The following is a 21,483-nucleotide window of genomic DNA, read 5'->3' on the forward strand; positions in this document are numbered from 1 at the left end:
TTTGCTTTTTGTTTTTAAAAATCTATATCACTTTTTATATACAGATATTTACTTTTGCAACTATCAATTAAAAATGAGGGTAAATGGGATCAAATATATGGTGATGGAAGGAGAACTGACTCTGGGTGGTGAACACATAATGTGATATACAGATGATTTATTACAGAACTGTACACCTGAAACCTATATAACTTTACTAAAAATTGTCACCCCAATAAACTTTAATTAAAAATAAATTAGGATAAACTCCTTACTTTTTGGTACTATAAAGTGCTCTAGCCATTTTTCAAGGAACCTTAGTTCCTTTTATTAGAGATTGGTATTAGAAATCTGGGTATGCTCCTTCTACTGGAGTGCTGTTACTTCAAGGCCCTCCCAGCTTATAAATCAAGGAAATATATGTGTGTATACTAACTGTATTATACATATCTATAAATAGTTCTAAATGAATCCATCTATAGCCATATTAAGGTAAACAGGAGTTCATATGATGTCTTCAACTCTAACCCATTACCACATGGATTATTCTGGTCTTCTCCCCCTTGCTCCTCTATAATTAGTCCAACAGTGAGAAATCTGGATCCCACCATCCACATCCATTTCCTTAATTATTCAATTCCAGTTTATATGTATAGTGGTACAAGAATTGTTAACCCATACCCCATGATAAAGAACTTTATCAACTAGAACCCAGTGCATATGTACCGTTTCTTTTGCCTTTAAAGAATCCACTCATTTACAGTGACTTAGGCCTGTACCTTTTCCTCCCTCCTCCTACAGTGAGGTTTTTCATACACTTGTAGTACAGTTAGAGATTCTTTTGTCACAGTCTGGATTCCATCCCGGGATTCTCCAACCTCCTAAATGATTTATTTTTAATTTGCATACATTAAGGTTTGCTCTCTGTGCTATAAAGTTCTATGGGTTTTGGCAAATACATAGTGCTATGTACTCACCATGACAATATGATACAGAATAGTTTCACCACCATAAAAAATCCCCTATACTTCACCTTATTCCCCATTAGCCAAACCCCTAGAAACCACTACTCTTTTTATCATCTTTATAGCTGTGCTTTTCCAAAATGTCATGTAAATGGAATCACTATGCAGCCCTTTCAGATGAGCTTCTAGTACTAAGCTACCTGCATTTAAGATCCATCTAGGTCTTTCTGTGGCTTTATAGCAATTTCTTTTTTTAACACTGAATGACATTCCATTGTACGGAAGTACTATAGTTTGTTTATTCACTCACCTATAGAAGAATACCTTGGTTGCTTCCAGTTTTGGTTGATTATGAATAAAGCTGCTATGGACATGTACGTGCAAATTTCTATGCAGACACAAGTTTTCAGATCAGTTGGGTACATAACTAATAATATAATACTGGATTATATGGTAAGACTATGTTTAACTTTGTAACACTTCCAAAGTACCTGTATCATTTTGCAGTCCTACCAGCAAAGAATAGAAGTCCCTATTGCTTTGCGTCCTTGCATTAATTTGTCAGTTACATGTATTGTAATCAGTCTAAGTATGTAGTGGCATTTCCTTGTTGTTTTAATTTGTAATTTCCTAATGACATAGGATGTTTGCTACAGACTGAATATTTGTGTGTCCCCAAAATTCTGACCAAAGAAATCCACTCACTTGGGATAGAAGTCAATTCACTTGGGAGAGAGAATGCCTTGAAAATTGCCAGGCTGAATATGCCATTGTTTATGGAAATATCCATTGTTCATATGCCATCGTACAAAAAGAATATCTATTGTTTTAGATGCCCTTGAGGTATGTAGGGAAGTCCACATGTGCTTTGTTTAGGATTAAATATAAATAGAATTTTGGGATTGAAAGGAACACTAAATATCATCTACTCCAATCCTACATTTTTACAGATGAGGAAACTGAGGCTAAAGAGTCTAGGTGAAATACTTTGCCAAAAAAATACAGACATAACTCCCAGGGATGCAAAAAAAAAATGTATACAAGTGCCCACTTTGGTCAGTGCTGCTCAAGCAGTAGCTCACCATAATCAGAAGTGTCTGGATGCTGATGGTAACCAGTTTGAGCACCTCTTGTAACTGGAGAAGTCAAACATGACTTGTATTCAACTTTTGTAATTGGTATATATTGAGTATTACAATTTTAATAGTTTCCTCCTTTCTTAAAGTGTATATACATTTTTTTGGCACCCTCTGTATAATGTGTTCAGCTGAGATCAGAATTAAATTATCCTAACGCTGTCCTGGTGTTCCCTCCACTATGGATCTTAGCTCTCTGTAACAATGTCTCAAAATATAAATGAAATATGAGATTGAAGAGCATAAAAATGACAGAATTATGAACCATGAAGTAAATCTTTCAAGGGCAGAAAGATAAATTTTAAGAATAACATAAAAAGCAGGAATACCTTCCAAAGTAAAGTGACATTTCTCTCTTTTTTAGTGGTGTTTTCATCAATCATTCTCCAAAATTCAGGTCCTCTGACAGGAACTGCAAAACAACAAGGAGCCCAAGTTGTACATGTGTTCTTGGGAGGACTATATTTTAGTCATATTTGAAAAACACACTTATGCATTTTTAAAGCATGTTTACAAAACCTCTACAGACCTTTTATATCCATGACAACTGTGTAGGCTGGACTACTCCAATTACTCCAATATCCCAGTCCATCCAGCCTCTTACAGCGCACCTGAGCAGCATAGACGGTACACAGGTCTGGTACTGGGAAGCTGGCAGATCTTGACTTTGCGTCATACACCTCATGTATCTGCAACGTAAGTCAAAGCATTAGACTGACCATGACTGACACACCCCCGTATCTAGCTAAGCAGGCCCTGAAGTGCATTTCATGTTAAACCTTAACACTACACTATTCCAAAATTAAGAGGTAATTGACTTCGTTTCTTCTGGCTTTGGAAATAATCACATTAGACTAGGCTAGTGAGCCCCTTCGAGTTAAGGGTTGTTTTAGTCCTCTAGTTATTTCCTTCTCATAACAATATTTGGCCTGGTTCCCTTACAACTTCACTTCCCACTTGCTCTCTTAACTCTGTTGCTAACCTCTGTCCCCTAATCCTCTATCCATAAAAACTTTTAAGAATTTTAATTTAGTTGCTAGTAGGGCCTGCTATATAAAGGGCATCTCTGATAGTCTCCTGAATAGGCAGGTAAACAAGCACATTCTTTTCAGTTGAAATCATGATCTAATGACAAAGTTAGGGTTCCTGATCTTTCTAGGTCTTTGCAGGCTGCCATCAGAAAACTGACATGGCAAGTTGTCATGTGCACACTTGCCACTATGGGTATGATTCTGCTTTTTTCATAAAACCAGCTTCTTCCAAAATGCATTCCATTGAACATATGTGTACTAAGGAATATTATTAGATGTTAGAGGAAAAAGGGTTCCTTGGTAAAATAAGTTTGAGAAACAGGATGAAATAAAGTCACAAATGTTTCTTTAATGTAGGACCTCCCTAAACCTTTAATATGTAACGTACTGTGCCTCTACACTAGGGACATATAGGAATTCCTAAACTTATTGAGCCATATGTTCTCTTTGCAAGGAACATTTTATGAGGCCAACGTTCTATAAAACTCAATTTTGGAAATGGTGGATTGCAGGACATTTCATTCCTTAAAAGGGTTAAACTTAGAGCAATCTATTTAACAAAAATAACTACAGAATACAGAAGGATGTCTTTTTATGCCAATAAAATAAATCTTATGCAATAAAATTCTTAAACAATATAAGAAATACATTTAGTAAAGCAAGCTAAAGAAATTTCTAGGTAAAAAGTACCTTCCATTGTACTTCTTTTCCACTTAAACCATAACGAATCTGGAACTGAAGATTATTCTCTGGAAAAATTGGTTTTTCCCAAGATATTTTCAATAGTCCAATTTTTACAGTAATTTCTGCTTTCACACTGGGTGGAGGCAATGGTTTCACTAGAAATTTAAAAACCGGTATGATATGACAGTGATAATGTTGAAAAGCCATTATTATGTTATACTCTTTATACCTTAAATGTATAAAGCAAGATTTCTTTTTCAAAACTTTCTCATTCCTCATCTCATTTAATCCCCTACAATTTTATGTGATACATATGAAAGGGTTTAAGCTCTATTTTGCAACTAGAGAGGTTGATTTAAAAATAATAATAAAACAATACATCATCCATGCCACCCTGCAAGTTAGTAGTAAGACCTAATTAGAAATTGAGCTATTGGTTCTGCCTGCAAAAGATATCATACTGAACACATGATAAATACCAACAGCAAACTCTGTTCTACTTAGAACTTTAATTAAAGGCAAAAATAGGCACTGTATCCATTTCCATATGTGTAAGTTTCAAATTTTTCTCCTGCTATCTCTTATTAAGTATTTCTAGGCCAAGTTCAGAGTCAGTGTTGCAGAGTAAAGCCTCGGTTCTCCATAATCTAAAGAAAACAGGCTTTTAAAGGGCAGAAACAGAAGCAAAGATGCCCAGCATGGCAAGAGCATTTTAAAAAAATAGTAAAGGATAGTATGGAAATGCAATGCATTTGGAAACAAAAAGTCCCAACGCCCAAGCACAACAGTGTGAGCCTCTGAAGCTCCACATTTCATCAGCAATAATACCTTAAACTGTTGATAACCAAAACTAAACTTTTTCATTAGTACAGTTTCTCACGAATATTCAATTCTACAGATACCAAGAAGGCATTCTTCAACAACCAGTAAGATGACGTATATTTCATCTCTGGAAAAGATAATTCCTTCTCAAGAAAGGAAGTATGAATGTTTGAGAGACCTTAAGACATTAAATCTGTCATCGTACTTGACTGAATTATATGGATATCATGTGATTCCATTCCATGGATACCACGACTCCATGAATATTCAGTTTGCAGAAAGGATGCTTTAAAGTACAATAGTTTACCTGGTCCCCATAAAACCCACACTGGGGAGGTATGAAGAGCTTTCCACATTTAATGGGTGATAAAATAGTCACAACTGCTTATGTGTCTAGCTCAATTTTATAAAGCTAGTAAGACGTGGAGCTGGCATTTGGATTAGTTTAATTTCCACATTGTTTTCTGGTACTAAGTAGGCAATATGAACCGAATTTAAACTCCTTATTTAAGTACTAAAAAGAGTAACATTGAGGTTAGTCAGATATAGAACTGAATACATGTTGCATTTGTCATATACTACATGTGAGGGTACATCTGTGCATGTATGTGGGGTGGGGAGGTAGTAGGGTTCTTTCCTGTACAAGGATATTTAGTACCAGATATGTACCTCTTATAGTATAATCACTTAAAATGGAATCAAACTAAATAGTGTGTGTGTGTGCATGTGTGTGTGTGTTAATTGGGACTTTATGTTTAAAAAATCTAGTAAAGTACAGCATAGGGAATATACTCAATGGTATTATAATAGCTATGTACAATGTCAGACAGGTAGTAGACTTGGTGGGTTTATCATTTCGTGATGTGTGTAAATATCTAATCATTATGTTGTTTTGTACACCTGAAATTAATAACAAAAACTAAAATTTAAAAAATCCAAAAATTATGACAATGCTATCTTATATTTAATGAAATGCAATTTTTAATTCAGATGTGTACTAATTATTTGAAAGTATAATGAACCAAATATTGATTTTTGGCATAATCTCTCAACAAAATAGTATGTAGCACCAAAACATATTCTTTTACCACTGCTGCACAATCATAAATGGTTTCACAGTGATTTCACAGTGATACCAGAAGGATATATCAAGTTTCCCCAGGGTTCTCAAAGATTTCACAGTGATACCAGAAGGATATATCAAGTTTCCCCAGGGTTCTGTTAATCCTTTGAAATCAAAATATCTTTTAAAAAGAATGTTTAAAATATCATAATGGATGTCATCATGTTTGTCTGTTTTCTCTTCTTCATGTCACTTTAGTTATTTTGAATTCTTCTCTCTACACAGCCTCATAAAAGAATGCCTTGGGTGATTACTACTCAGGTTAGAAAAACCATCAGAATACCCAAATTAAACTTCCAGATTAAAAATACCAAATGTTTTCATAAGTACATTGGGAGAAAAACACAAAGCAGTGCATTATTCAGAATGATATTACTAAATTTCATTCCCAGTGACCAATATAATTCATCAAATAGGATGCTGAAAATATTCCTATTGCTACAAAATGGTGCTATATATAATTTAAAATAATATCAAAACTGTAAAACTTTCTAAGGCTGATTGTCTTTTTAATTCCACTGCAAACAGGGAAAAATTTAAATCCAATGTGATTAGAAAATGGTAAAATAGAACAGTTACCTTGTATCAACCTAAATTCAAATCTGCTAATAAAAATGAAGACACACCACACAGTTTAACGTACCCACAGAATCAGGAACAACACACGTTGGGGGAGAAGCAAGTGAACCCAAAGAATGATTGATCCTAATCCACATTGTATAGCCGGAAAATAGAAAAATTGGCTGAAATACGCATTCGTAAAAACCATCTCTCTGCAAATTGCAATCTTTGGGTTCAGAGATGGGATGAATAGATGGAACATCAGAACAGTAAAGGCTGCTCCTTAAAAGATATGAAAACAGTCAATTAATACGCAACGTTGATGAAAGCAGTAAGATATCTGAGAATTCTTCTTTGATGTTAAAAGGTACATTTTTTGCTTCATCTGAAAACAGATTTTCTTATTAGACAGTTATTTTTTAATTCCCAGCTACATCACAATCTTGTCTTTCCATAAAAACAGACATTAATCCATGTTAAATATTTCATTAAACAGTAAGTGGGAATGCAAATGAAATAAGTAACATTGCTATAGCAAGGATATCATGACCCAATGAGAGAACCTATAACACTTTGAAAACTAAGCTATTATTTAAAAAGCGATGCAATTTAAAAAGGATAGATAAAAAGTAGTAATGGGCATTCAAAGATGAGAAGGAAGGTAAATTCCTTACACTTGCATTACGGATTAAATTCCATGACAAACTGACAATATAGTTGATAGTAAATTACAGCTTAATTACAGTGTCGATATTTTCTAGTTCAAAGCAATATAGTTTTTAAAATACCAATTATTGGTTCCTATATGAATCACATATCAAATACATCATTCATTTTCTCAGAGAAGAAAATACCTTTTTTTATAAATGAGTCCCTATAAACCAACACTCCATATCAGAATACATAAAGCATTTCTCCTCCTCTTTAAAATAGCCCTTCTGCCGCTATTTGCTCTTAATATGGCATTTACATGGCTGCAGTTACTGTTTCCTAATTAAGTATATTCTACCTTTCTCTTTCAAGAAGAAAATCTACAAAATGACTGTTATGGCGATAGTTCTATGGGAAGTTGTTATTTCACCATATCCGCAGAAAAATAAAACAGGCGTTAAGGAAAGATGATATAGGAGCATTTGTGACAACATGGATGGATCTTGAGAGTATAATTCTAAGTGAAATAAGTCAGACAGAAAAAGCAGAGAACCCTATGATTTCACTGATATGTGGTATATAAACCAAAAAGAACAAGACAAACAAATGAGAAACAAAAACTCATAGACACAGACAATAATTTAGTGGTTACCAGAGGGTAAGGGGGTGGGGGGGGTGATGAGGGTAAAGGGGATCAAATATATGGTGATGGAAGGAGAACTGACTCTGGGTGGTGGACACACAATGGGATTTATAGACGATGTAATACAGAATTGTACACCTGAAATCTATGTAAATTTACTAACAATTGTCACCCCAATAAATTTAATTAAAAAAAATAAAAAAATAATAAAAAATAATAATAATACATACCTATGATACCTCATCTGCAAAGTACTTCCCACGAGTGATTGGATTGTGTTGGTTGACCATCTGCAAGTCATTTTAGTTAAGTACCCATCAGTTTCACATGATATATTGATATTGACATCTATTTAAAACACATTACAATATTAATACAAAGCAAAAAACACCAAAAAAATGTTAATAAAAACAAAATTTCTTTATATCTTCAATGGGACCCTCACACAGGGTCCATAATAAAAATTGATCTTGTGGAACAAAACGACTAAGACCTCAGTATTCTTACCAATCACATATAACTCAGCATAGCGATGGTGGCATTCATGCTCATTGCAGCAGTACACTGCATCGTAGGTGAACTTTCCTCGAGGTTTGGTTGCATTCACATTGGGAAAAGTAACTTTACCAACATGGTCACCCACAACATTATACTGGCTTTGAGGAATTTTCTCAGCTAAATTCATCCACCAAACAATCTTTTTTGAGGAAACAATCTTGTTTTCATTTTTATAGATGCAGTGAAAAGAAACGTTAGACCCAACAGTTGTCAGAATTTTGGGTGGAAAGTATATGACGTCTGTAATAAAGGAAGAAAGGTAGAATGTCAGATGAAGGCAGAAATCATCATGTAAGCAATTTATATGTAAAAAAGATTCACAACACATTCAGGATTACACGGCCAAAATAAAATGAGTGTGCTAAGTAAGATACTGCAAAACTGTAATTGTTTGTGTACAGTTAGAGTCCCAAGCACTCCCATTCCCAATGACCTGAGCTTGCACAAATGTCTTCCATATTTTCTAAACATAGAGACATTTATTATAAAATATGTTTTAGAGAGTAATGGTCACTTGCTAGCTGATAGGTAGAAAATTAATGAAAATGAAACACAGTCTAATTCCACAATGGCATGTCTTCCATCAGACTCTGCTTTCAGAATCAGTGAAGCTTAGAGCCACCCAGACCTCTCCGGAGATGAGAATGATGATGATGTCAATATAGAAAGTGGTACAAACATACCAAGTGGACCTGGAAGGAAAAGTTGGGGGAAGGGAAAATGGAAGTCAAAGCAATGCAAATATTCTTTCAAATGTATTAAAAAAATATTTCCACTAGCAGTTTGCAACTGTAGATTTATTTTATACGAAAGTCACTCACAAGGAGAAATCCAGCTGTTGCAATCCTATGTGGATGCTCGTGCTAATGAAAACGTTTACACTTGTGCATGGACATGACAGCAATCCAAGCCATCCTCTGCGGGCTATAGCTAAATCTAGAGGCATAATTAGGATAACTAATCCCATAACAGTGCAGTACATAAAGCACTGTGTTAGCCGTGGGAATGCTATCAATGAGTTGAAATTCCACCCGAGAGACCCACATCTTCTCCTGTCAGTCAGTAAAGATCGTGCTTTACGAGTATGGAACATGCCAACGGACACTCTCGTGGCAATATCTGGAGGTGCAGAAGGGCACAGAGATGAAGTTCTAAGTGCTGATTGTGTTCCTTTGGGTGAAAAATAATAACAACCTGTGGTGCGGATCACTTCCTTAAACTTTGGAGGATGAAGTCAGAGGATGATTAATGTGATTAAGGGATCTTATTATTATAATGCAAATGAAACAAACAGAAAACTCACTTTCCTGACTTTTCTACCAGAGACATACATAGGCATTACATCGATTGTGTGTGTTAGTTAGGTGATTTGTGAAAACAACATTGTGTGCTGGAAAGCTGATAAAATGGAATATGATGTAGATAAAATTAAGCCCAGTGAGTCTAATGTGACTATTCTTGGGCAATTTGATTACAGCCAGTGTGACATTTGGTACATGAGATTTTCTATGGATTCCTGGCAAAAGATGCTTTCAGTGGGTAATCAGGTTGGCAAACTTTACGTTTGGGATTTAGAAGCAGAAGATGCTCATAAAGCCAAATGTACCACACTGACTCATCATAATGTGGTGCTGTGATTCAACAAACCAGTTTTAGCAGGGATAGCAGCCTTCGTATAGCTGTTTGTGACGATGCCAGTATTTGGCTTTGGGACTGACTTCGATAAAATATTTTCTCTATTCACAATGAGTGTGTCTTCTGTGTACAATACAATTAATGTATCTTGCCAGTAAGGCCACATAGAGCATTTAGAGTTGTCTTGCAGCATTCAATCAGACTGAGCTGAATGTAGTGTTTTCATTGTTTACACCCTTTGTGCTATCTCCTGCTCAGACTCTACTGGTTTTAATAAAAATGTATTTTCATAAAGTCAAAAAAAGAAATCAGTGAAGCTTAGAACAAGTTTTTAAATCACTATAAGACAAAATCCTGGAGAGAAAAAAAAAGAAAAATGGTGGTTGCTATGTCGCCTTTGGATATATGAAAATTTCAAATTAGCAGGTAAAGTAGAGAAATAAACTTTAAATAAGAAAACTAATTAGGAAATGTAAAATTAATAATGCATCAATATACAAAGCAAGTCTGTATATTACCGGTCTGTAGTATCATTTTGAGTTACTTAATGCCAGTCTCCGGTGGCTGAGAACAAGGGAACAAGTATTTTTCTAAAATATTATTTTTAATGCCTATACACGATTCGATACTATTTTTTCAGTTCCTTATTGCTGGACACACGGTTTGCCTATATTTTAAATTAGAAACAGAATAACAGTAAATGACTGTTAACATAGGAAGAAATTATTTCTGCCAGAGTCATTATACAATCAGTGTATTTCGATTGTACAATTTAAGGTAACCCGTTTTTTTGTTTGTTTGTTTTTGGCTGATAGAATACGAATGGCTGTTTCCATACATAACATCTGCATTACCTCCAAAAACAGAATTAAAAATCTATGTTGGTTTTTATTATTTTCTGTAATAACATGCTGAGCTCCAATGTCTTTGTATTTGTAATCCACATAAGATATTGGCATTTTGTATGTCTACAGTGAAACAGAAATAGGAGGAAAACTTAATAGCATGAAATTACTGGACAGAAGCCAGTCCATTAGCTTTATAAGCTAGTCTAGGATGGCACTCGAGCCTCACTGGTACATTACATGCTGCGCACAAGTACCTAGCACTGACATGAGAGATGATTAACCTACCTTGAATATGCTCCCCACCTCATTACTGAAGTGCTTCAAAAGTCTCAGAGTAATCCACTTTTTAAAAGAGCACAAATGAGCTTTCAGAAATGAAGTTGAAGCTTTTAGTTTTAAAGATAACAAAAACTCAAAGTATTTCACTTCAAAATCGAATGCATATAGTTAAGGCTTAATTAAGGAATAAGATTAAAGTCAAAGTATTCTGGCATTATTAAATGCTGAAATATTAGCTTAAAAATAAGAAAAACAATTTATTAAAAACCTGACAATTTATAAAACTTACTTTGAACAAATGTATTGAAATTGATGAGGTAACTGTTGAATATTTAAGTTTTAAAATAATACATATATTTTAATCTCACATGAGATACTCTACAATATTTAATTTGTAAGATAAGAAACAATAATGATTTTCTCCTTATGGCCAAGTAGCAATACCTTTGCAGAATCTACATTAATGAACTTTATTAAAAGAGGAAATTCTATTGATAAATATTAGTGAATTACTCGAAAAAACATAAATCAAAACATTTTAGATAGTTATTCTAAAATGTATTTCTTTATTATAGCTCCATAAATAGATTTTTTAATTCTTGGAGATTACCTAATTTTTTTAAGGGGAAAATATTTCCTCTAACCCACTATAAGAGCTGCCAAGTGTGAAATGCAGAAATTATCTACAATGTATAATATTTATCCTTTTCTTTCATAACAAGAAGAGTATGTTAATAAAGGTATTACAAGCATTCAGCACTTCTAAAGTTGTTTTTAGTGTGTAGCATAACAACCGCGATGCAATATTGTTGGACTTCATAAGTTCTGCTAGAGTCCTGGGTTTTCCTCTAAAAGTCAAGACCTCCCAACAACTACAGAGAAAGAACTTAGCCAATTCATTTTATAGGAATCCATAAGAATTCTTTGATTAGGAATAGTCAATGCTTCCTTAACCGTACTTGGTAGGTACAGCTTTAATATCACTAATATCAATGAATACAAAGTAGTAGCTATACAGTAACTGATACTTAGCATTCTTTTTGCTATGGCAGCAATACACCAGGTAACCTCTGTTCAAAAAAAAAAAAAAGTAAAATCCAAAGCATTTGGAAATGATAAAGCAGGTGTTCTGATTCATTCTAAATAAATCAATGCCTCAATCATACAAAATGCTTCTGTTTGGTAGATGGTATTATAGCAATTATCAGTGAACGATGGAGGAGAAGCTAATAATATTAAATACCTAGATTTAAGGGAGAAAGATTCAAATCCCTTTGCGCAAAGAAAGGCAAGGACCCAAGTTTGGAAAAACGTCCTTGCTGATGCACACCATTCCGGGGACAAGGCTCAAGTGTGGTAAGCACTGTGAAGTATGGAAATTGATGCGACGGTAATTCAGTAAAACGAAATCTTAAAATCCTAAGCAAACACCGAAACCTCATTTACAGGAATCATGAAGGAAATGAGGTGTTACACTAAAATACTTTATGTAACTAAGCTTACTGCTTATTAGCTTTGAGTATCAATTTTTAGTGCCACTGAAAATCTTGCATAATTACATTATGCACTTAACCCCCTCATTACCGTATTAGTGGTTACAAACATAAACTTTGGAATTAGATTGCCAGCAGCTCTACCACTTTCTAATTGTATCAACTTTTAGAAGTTACTTAACCTCTCTAAATCTCAATTTCTTTGTCTATAAAAGAGGAACAACAATCACAAAGGATTGTTGAAAGAATAGAAAGATAATACGTATATATAAAGTACTTAGAACTGTGCCGGAAACACAGGAAGTACCCTATAACTCTCATCATTACCATCATCATTGCTATTATTCAATAGGGAATTATGAACCTAATTGTATATTTTATTTGCAATTCAGCACACAGCAATTACAGTAGATGATGTTGTAATAGACAAACGCGCTTGGGAGCTACGAAAGTGTGTAAACTTTTATCCCCACTCTTGGAGCCCTTAGCATGCTTTCTTTTGGCAAGTTTCTATCTTTTCCTTAACATTCATCTGTTTCCATTCAGTGGCATCTAACCTATCCAAGATTGTGGAATTAATAAACCTAACTTTATGCTCATTGCTAAGTCAATAAACTCCACCCTTTGGAGCAGCTATTTACTCACTGTCCAGATTTTTTTTCCCACGTATTTTCAGATTTTTCTGTTTGGGATGTCTAAAGTCACTAAAGGGACACTTGTAGTTAATAAATAAAAGGCTAGCTATTAATGGTAATATTGTTGGATATTGTACAAGCAAACAAATTGACAAATTTTCTCTGCAGCAAAACATATCTTTATTCCCTTCATGTACACAAACACTAAATATTTGCATATGGAAAGGCATATATGTCTATGTGCTTTATAGTATATATTAATAAAGTTGATTTTATTATGTATGAAAACATAAAAATATGGTCCAACATGTTAAGAAACCAAGCAAATTTAACCCTATGGACATTGACATAAACTAGGGAAGAAAAAAAGTATAAAAGGGTTTTTATATAAAGTAAAATAGAAATAAAAATATATCTATCCAAAGGTCTAAAAGCAAAACAAAATCTTATGTGAAATGTAACATAAATAACTATTATACTGAATCAAAATATTCATCTTAATCCGACTAAATACATAACATTGCTAAGAACCATTATTTTAAAAAGGTATAATTTGAATATTAGCAAACTTTGAAAACAATGAGTCTTTTAGAATTTCCCTCTTCTGCAGAGAGGGTAGGTTTTCAGATCTAATTAAGAAGTAAAACAGTAAAGAATAAATCCATTTTCTTGTGGATGAGAAACATTTCACCCGATGATTAAATAAAAGGGCAAGCCACAGGCCACTCAGATTGGGGGTAGGGACTGTTGCCTCTCCTTCTTTGCCTCTCCCACATCCCACTGTATAAAAACCACCATGGGACATGCTTTGAAATTTGATGCTAATTCATTCCTGTCTATCCATTCCTGTTAATTCATTCACAGCTGATCACTAAGGCCCATTAATCAATGGTATAAAATTTTCATCTTCCTTCCAAAAGCTTGACAGCATCACATTACACACATTACGATACCCAATAATTATTTGAGGAATAGAAATGAGAAATGCATGTCTTCTAAATCTGTTCACGCAGGGCCCAGGACTTTCCCAATGAGAATTGATCACTCCCTTTGTTTAGCAGTTTGTCAAGCCCTTCTCACAGTCTTACTGGTGCTAAGCAATTGGTTATGGACCTTGTCAATCTCTCACCTTCATTAGACTTTGAGATTTTGAATACTGAGATTGGGGATTTATAAACTATCATAGTATCTACTATTTCCTGAGTGGTTACTAAGGGTAAGTAAGCCACTGCAGTTTGTTATTTATGGGCATTATTTCATTCTATCCATATAAAAACATTCCTATTTTACATATGAGGAAACTGAGGCATAGAAAGGTTAAGAAACATTCCAAATAAGTGAGGGGGCCAGGATTTCTATAAAATTCTGTCAGATCTCTGAAACCACTCATGCTACTTACTTTTTGACTAATCCTTGCTTTCTAAATACTAAGTAATCAAAAACTAAACGTATTTAGTTAAATGTGTTGAATATCTGCTTTGTGTTTGACACAGTACTTGGTATCTCCATATGTCCATAATCAACCCGAGTGAGTTTGAGTAGGAATAGTTTTGCCCATGTGACAGATCAGATAACTTATCAAGGGACCATGAAGTGTCATCCTACAGTAACAGCTGAGCATGTGACAGGGCGAGGACTGTTCTAAGGCCCCTAAGCCTCTATGGAAAACACTGCACCTCACCTTCTAAGGAATTTGTGAATAAGCTCAATGTTTCTGATGCTAAAGATAACTTAAAAAATATGAAAAACAAAAGTGAAAACTCTCAAAACCAAGTACCGGGAGCAAAAGGATTATTTTATTATACGACACGTACTATTCACATAAAATCGTAAGATTTAAAATTAATGTCAAATAAATACATATGTCTGATTTTCAAACTGTAAATTAAAAAAACATCAACACAAGTGGTATTCTGAATGTGTGGATTTGGAACGTTTCTATTAACTCTATCTTTTTAATAAGAAAGTAATTCAACAAGATACCGCTATGGATGTACATAAACCTGGGAGCTCTTATCCTAGTTTTCATTACCATAGGAACTTGTTCAGAATTTAAATAGAGAATTAATATTGTGTTCCTCCTTTTGGTTTCTTAGTACCACAAAATTTAAGATGCTTGTGATATGCCAAAAGTAACTTTATAAATACATTTCCTTCTTAATAGCAGGGACTATCATAAAACCTACCTTGTGTAGTAAAAACCAGAGGACTACTCCAGTCACTCCAGACGCCGGGGCCATCCAATCTCTTACCCCTCACTTGAACCTCATACGAAGACCCAGGAAGCACACTGCCAACCAGCAGAGATGTAGCTGAAACAATCTCATCAGTCTGTTCAGTATTATTGGAAAAAACACACGAGAGCATCAAGTCAACGTGGAACCTTTACCAAAACTGATCATAAGCAGGTCTCAACAAACTTCAAAGAATTAAAATCTTATAGAGTAGTTAGCTGGCCACAGTGGAATTAAACAGAAATCAATAACCAAAGAACATATGTTGTCGCATTAGCCAAAAATTTTTTAAATAGTGCGTAAGTCAAAGAAAACAATCACAATGATAACCGCAAATATTTTTAACTGGATGATAATGAATATTGACCTTTCAAATTTTGAGACATATACCTAATGTTGCTGGGAAGCTTCAAGCCACTGCTGACAAGTGTAACACGCATGTTAGAAAATGATGTGCAAGGTAAACAGAACTATAAATGTTCCTAGAGAAACACATCACAGAGGAAGGGCATGAATAATATTAAGAATGTGGGCCTGATGATAAGATACAGTGAATCAAAATACAGTTTACAAACTAGAGGGAAAATATCTAAGACACCTAACTCTGCATAAAACAACCACTAGCTAAAAAGTGCTTAGCAAATAAATTCAGTTTTCAAATGATATACTCCAAAACGCGCCGGCCTCTGAGACTGTGGGGTGCCACAGACTGAAAATGGTACAAGGATGAGGAACGCATTAAACAGTATCAGATCACCTATACGGGTAGTATTTAAAGTCTTATTTTCTCCATTTCACAGATGAGAAAGCTGAAGGCCAGGGAAGTCTTCACTCTGCTTTACCATGCTCAACATAAAAGATACCTATCCTGCTCTTTATGAAAATAAATTCTTAACAAAGTCAGCCTATATCTAAGAAAAAAACAGTTGTTTACCTCTAAATGACATAACAATTAGTTTCATAAAGTGCCAAAGTCCTTGCATGACCCAGGAGGTTCATTAAAATCTCCTCCTTCTCCTCCCTTGCCCCACTTTTTTTTAATTGCACATTTATTTATTTTTACTGGGATAACATTAATAACATTCTATAGTGTTGGGAAAACTGGACAGCTACATGCAAACACAATGAAACTAGACTACTCTCCCCTACTCTTTTTTGATGCATCTACTATTATTTTTACTCTCACTCACTCCCCTGGCTCCTCCAGCTTCTCATCCAACTTAGGGCCTCTGAATTGTTGTTTTCTCTATTTGGCACCCCATTCCCCCTCTAATGTCACCTTCTCAATGAGATCTTCCCCACCTCCATTTACTATTACAACCCACCAGCATGTGTCCCACCGGCATGACCAAACTCCTCTGATCCTGTTCTACTATCCCAGTGTATCCTGATGAGAGCAGAATAGTTCCTGACATCTAGTAGGTGCTCAATAAATATTTACCAAAAGAATGAGAAAAGGATTTAATGCAATTAACAGTACAAATGCATTCACTGCATGTAAACATGTATATTGAGTAATAAAAAAAAGATTAAATGTAAAACCAGAAACCAGAGGATATCCGTAGGGGGAAAAAATTATAATTATGAATTCGAGTTTCTATAACCGGACTTCCTGTAGACATTTAACTGTGTGTGTGTGTGTGTGTGTGTGTGTGTGTGTGTGTGTGTGTGTGTATAAATGGGAGAGAAAAGAGGGGAAAGGGAAGAGGGGAGAAGAAAGAGGAAAGCAAGATCACAATCAAATATATATAACCTTTTTTCGGAGGAGGAACTTTTTCTGGCACTAAATTCTGGAGGAATTAGTCATGCTCCTCAATGTATAACATGGATCCATAAGAGATATTGTGTAATCTCAAACAATTTTCTAAAAGCGTTTTACAGAAGATGCAGAAATGCTGTTTATATGGCCATTTCCTATGCTGATCTTCAATAAAAGCCAGAAATATAATATTAAATTATAACTGATTCTGCTGTACAAAGAATGTGCACACTTGGTAAGCAGGGGGCAGTGCGGGGGGTGAGGGGGGCAGGGGAAGCACTTTCTATAGGACCTGGGGATCTCACATTTACTTTAGTTACATCTCAACGTTTCCTTCTATTTAGTAAAGTGTACTTACTTCTCTCATATTTGTTGTAGAATTCTCTGAATATTTCACTTGATATTGAAGCTGAAATGGTAGCAATGTTGGGCTGGACCAAGAAATCTTTAAATGACCACTATCTGTGATTTCCATACGCAAATCTAGTGGTGGATCAGGTTTCACTTAAGGAAAAAAGAGAACACTTTTAAGTCAAGCAATTTTTATGATAATCATAAAATGAAGTCAAATCGAATTTTTTAGCATATCCTGGTCTTTCAAGTATTTAAAGGATGACCTTATTCAAGGGCTAATTATATAAACAAAATATTGGGTCTTCTCTTGTACCTTATCATAGCAATCTCATTTCCTTCTCCCTAAGTGATAAAAATCATAAATCACCAAACGAGGTTATTTTGATAAACGTGAATCCCTGCTGTTAAAAATGTCTGCTTAACTTTACTTAACCTAGCATTTCCCAAACTTATTTGAAGCTTTTCCCCACTACACCTACCCATTTGTTTTAGTGGGTAACAAGAAAGAATTTTGCAGAGCACTATTTGAAAAATGTATACAGATTTTGCATGCAAAACTTAATGCAAATATGAATGTGAATTAATGCAAATATGCATGCAAAATTCAGCAAATCATTTAATTTTGAAATACAACAATCCAGACACACCTACTCAAATAACTTGTCACCAGAAATGGGGATGAAATTTCTGAGCCTAATGGCGTGTTTAACCTGGTAAATGATTTCTGAGTCCATATGTATACATACATATGTGTTTATGTATGCATATGCATTTGTGTATATAAACATGGAGATATGTGGCTATGTATATAGATTTAAACTAACAAAACATTTAAATTATTTGTAGAAACAACATAAACATCTTACAATAAAGGATTGATTGAATAAATTTATCCCTACAAAGGAAATCCCTACAAGGGAAATCTATACAGCCATTAAAAATCATATTGAGAAGAATATTGAAAATGTTTAATATTGTTAGTTTTAAAAGTTTATTAACCCCAATAAACTTTAATTTGAAAAACAGTTTATTAAACAATAGTATACTTGCATTCCTGATTTGTAAAAACTAAAAAATAAAAAGCATAAGTATAAATATGTATTAAAATAGAAAAAAATGCCAAAGGATAGAAAATAGATGATGCATTTTTCTTCTTAGTGCATTTCTATTTCAAGATTTTTACAATGAATAGGAATTACTCATGCACATAGAAATAATCATAACTTGAAACACTGACTGACTTGAATTTTATTTTCAAGAAATAAAATGGTACATAAATATTTTTCACATTCTATATTTTCAGAAATTTGGATATAGTTTTTCTCTTTTCCTTGAGTCAAAATTAATAGTTTTTACTTTATGTGACATATTACAAATTTTAGTTACTTTAAAGAAGGGACAGCTAAACATTAAAGTCTAAAAAACACAGTTGAAATACACTGAGTTTCAATGACTAAAAAGCAAATCAAAAACCCAAATCATAAAATATAAACTACTGTACACTACCTACCTGCCTTAATATTCCTTAATATTAGAAATCTAAAAATATTTTTTTCCCAGGCCATCCTATATACACAGTCCCAGATACACTCCCATCTATCAGCTTATTTCGGAGCAATATTCCTCAAAAAAGTTGGCATTACTCTCTCCACTTTGAATCCCTTTCCCTAATCAACTTACTCTGATCATGTCTCCCTCCTTAACTATCCCCCGAAACTGCTCTTATCAAGCTCACTACCGTTTGCCACATCCAATGTCAATTATCTGATTCATTTTACCCCACCTCTCAGAAGCAGCCCACAAACCTGCTCATTGTGGGGGGAAAAAGAAAAGCTTTAATGTTTTTTTCCACTTGGCTTCCAGATCACCACACTTCTTTACTCCTCACTTTTTCTGATCATTCCCCAGTCTTTCTCTCACTGAACTCTAAATGGGTGATTTATACAATCCCATAGACATCTACATGATAGAGACTCCCAAACATTTATCTCCTCTGAACTCTAGGATCATATATCCCACTGCCTACTCAACATTTCTTCCGTTTCTAAAAAGCGTGTCAAACATAATGTGTCACTCACCTAATCCCCGCCAAATTTTCCCATCTCAGTATCTAGTACCACCATTCACTGGCATGCTCAGGTCCAAGCCTAAGTGTTATCCATGATTTCTCTCTGTCCTTCACACACCACACTCAATCCACTAGGGAGTTCAGTCAGCACCATCTCCCAAATAGATCCTAAGTCTAATCATTACTTCTCCACTGATTTAACCCTAAGCCACCTGGACAACTCCAACAGCCTCCTATCTGGACCCTCTGCTTCCACCCTTGCACCCTTGCAACTATCATTCCCCACTTCCCCATCAATTTCTTCTTCCCATGCAGAGTAACTATTAAATATGCACATGTATGTGCACGCACACACACACAGACACACACATACACCTGATCATATAACTCTCCTGGTTCAAAAGCTTCCATTGCAACTAGAAAAAATCCATGCTCCAAAACCGTAGCCTATGATACAATCTGGATATGGATAACTCTGACCACACCTCCAAATATTCTCCTACCTCATTCACTCCAAACACAAGGATCTTCTCTTTGGTTCCTTTAACAACCAAGCTTATTTCATCTCAAGGGTTTTGTGAACACTATTTTTTCTGCTTGTAGTACCTTTTGCTCTGGATTTTTGCATGGCTACCTCTTTATTCAACTCAAATGTTATCTCCTAAAAGAGGTTATCTGTGACTTCCATAGCTGAAATTACAACCCTTACCCCTAATACTCTGCATCACACCATTTCTTTCATGGCACTTAACAATTTTTGGACTTTATAGTATACTTTATAATAACACCTAAATACAAGAAAAAAATTCCCCAAAATTGTCCCTGAAAAAGATAAAATTCTTTTTAAAGTTTTTAATAAAGTCTATCACAGCACGTTCTCTTTATTTAAAAAAAAAAAATTTTAAAAAAAATTCAATTCAATGATGGCTCCAAATGCTTCTGAAAATCACCTGATAGATTTGGTTTTAAAAAGAGATGATGATGATATTTAACACACATTTTGCATCTTTTTTCCTGAGGTAGAACTTCGTGACTGAATTGCTGGGATATCATTGTAATTATGTCGTGAATATCATAAACATGTCCCTATGACAAATTATTTGAAATTATTTGAAATCCCTAATGTTAAAATATAATGCTATATGCAGATTCAAATATTGTCACATCCCTGGTAACTTAGAAAAAAGCAGAAAAGAAATTGTGTGGAAAATTATGTCAGATACCTTAAAAAATGGCTCTAGTGATGTCAAAAACAATGATGAAAAGTTGCATATAAAGCATTTATATACAATTATTTCAGGAAATGTAAGTGCAGAATAGTAACACTGTTAAATTATATATTATAAATTGTATACCTAAAATCTACGTAATTTCACTAACAATTGTCACCCCAATAAATTTTTAAAAAATTATATGTTATATGTAATATCGAATTTAACATATGTACACAAAACTGAATTAATGGGTCAAATACTTTAAGTTAACATGTACCTGTTCTATTCACATTTGTAGTTATATATTCAAGTTGATCAAAAGAAATTTGGGGCATCCTTTTACTAAAAATGTGGGGCATTGCCTGTTATTTGAGTTTTTCTCGTTATATAGTAACGAGAATACGAGTTATATAGTTTGTATACGAGTTATATAGTTATATAGTTAACAAGTTATATAGTTTGTATAGTAAATTACTCCTTATTTACTTTTTTGCTATTTATCTCTGCCTGTTATTATTTGTCCCTGCCCTATGAGGCAAGAGCTTTGTCTCATTCTCCACTGTTTCCCCAGACCCTAAATCATGAGAGTCTAAGAAATATTTATTGAGGGAATAAATTCAGGCCAAAACAAGGCTTCTAATTATTTTCATAAATAGTTGTCTGAGATGTGAAAAAATAACAACCCAACAATACATATCCATTAGACAGATCCAGGATTTCAAGAAATCACACTGTTTATAAGAATTTAGTTATAACTGCAGAGATAACAATACCACTGTTAAATCATTCCAGAATCTGCTCCTGATACACC

At 34.3% G+C, this 21,483-nt stretch overlaps 1 protein-coding gene and 1 pseudogene across 8 annotated transcripts in view; one reads left to right on the forward strand and one right to left on the reverse strand.

Moving 5' to 3' along the window:
- Positions 1–21,483, reverse strand: part of LEPR (leptin receptor) — a 77,342-nt gene that overhangs the window by 17,944 nt on the left and 37,915 nt on the right. For all 7 annotated transcript variants that reach the window (XM_081057876.1, XM_081057875.1, XM_081057872.1 and 4 more), the window contains 8 exons: positions 17,395–17,540; positions 15,230–15,374; positions 8,103–8,393; positions 7,826–7,943; positions 6,384–6,583; positions 3,802–3,950; positions 2,610–2,769; positions 2,410–2,492 (listed from right to left, as the gene is read on the reverse strand). In XM_081057876.1, coding sequence (XP_080914002.1) covers positions 2,410–2,492; positions 2,610–2,769; positions 3,802–3,950; positions 6,384–6,583; positions 7,826–7,943; positions 8,103–8,393; positions 15,230–15,374; positions 17,395–17,540 — 1,292 coding nt within the window. The remainder of the gene's footprint in view (positions 1–2,409; positions 2,493–2,609; positions 2,770–3,801; positions 3,951–6,383; positions 6,584–7,825; positions 7,944–8,102; positions 8,394–15,229; positions 15,375–17,394; positions 17,541–21,483) is intronic.
- LOC308500917 (polycomb protein EED-like) lies at positions 8,418–9,870 on the forward strand (annotated as a pseudogene). The gene is made up of 3 exons: positions 8,418–8,444; positions 8,770–9,319; positions 9,527–9,870. The product of its transcript is annotated as a polycomb protein EED-like (transcript).

This window comes from Rhinolophus hipposideros (genome assembly GCF_964194185.1).
Source record: "Rhinolophus hipposideros genome assembly, chromosome: 8".
Lineage (NCBI taxonomy): Eukaryota > Metazoa > Chordata > Mammalia > Chiroptera > Rhinolophidae > Rhinolophus > Rhinolophus hipposideros.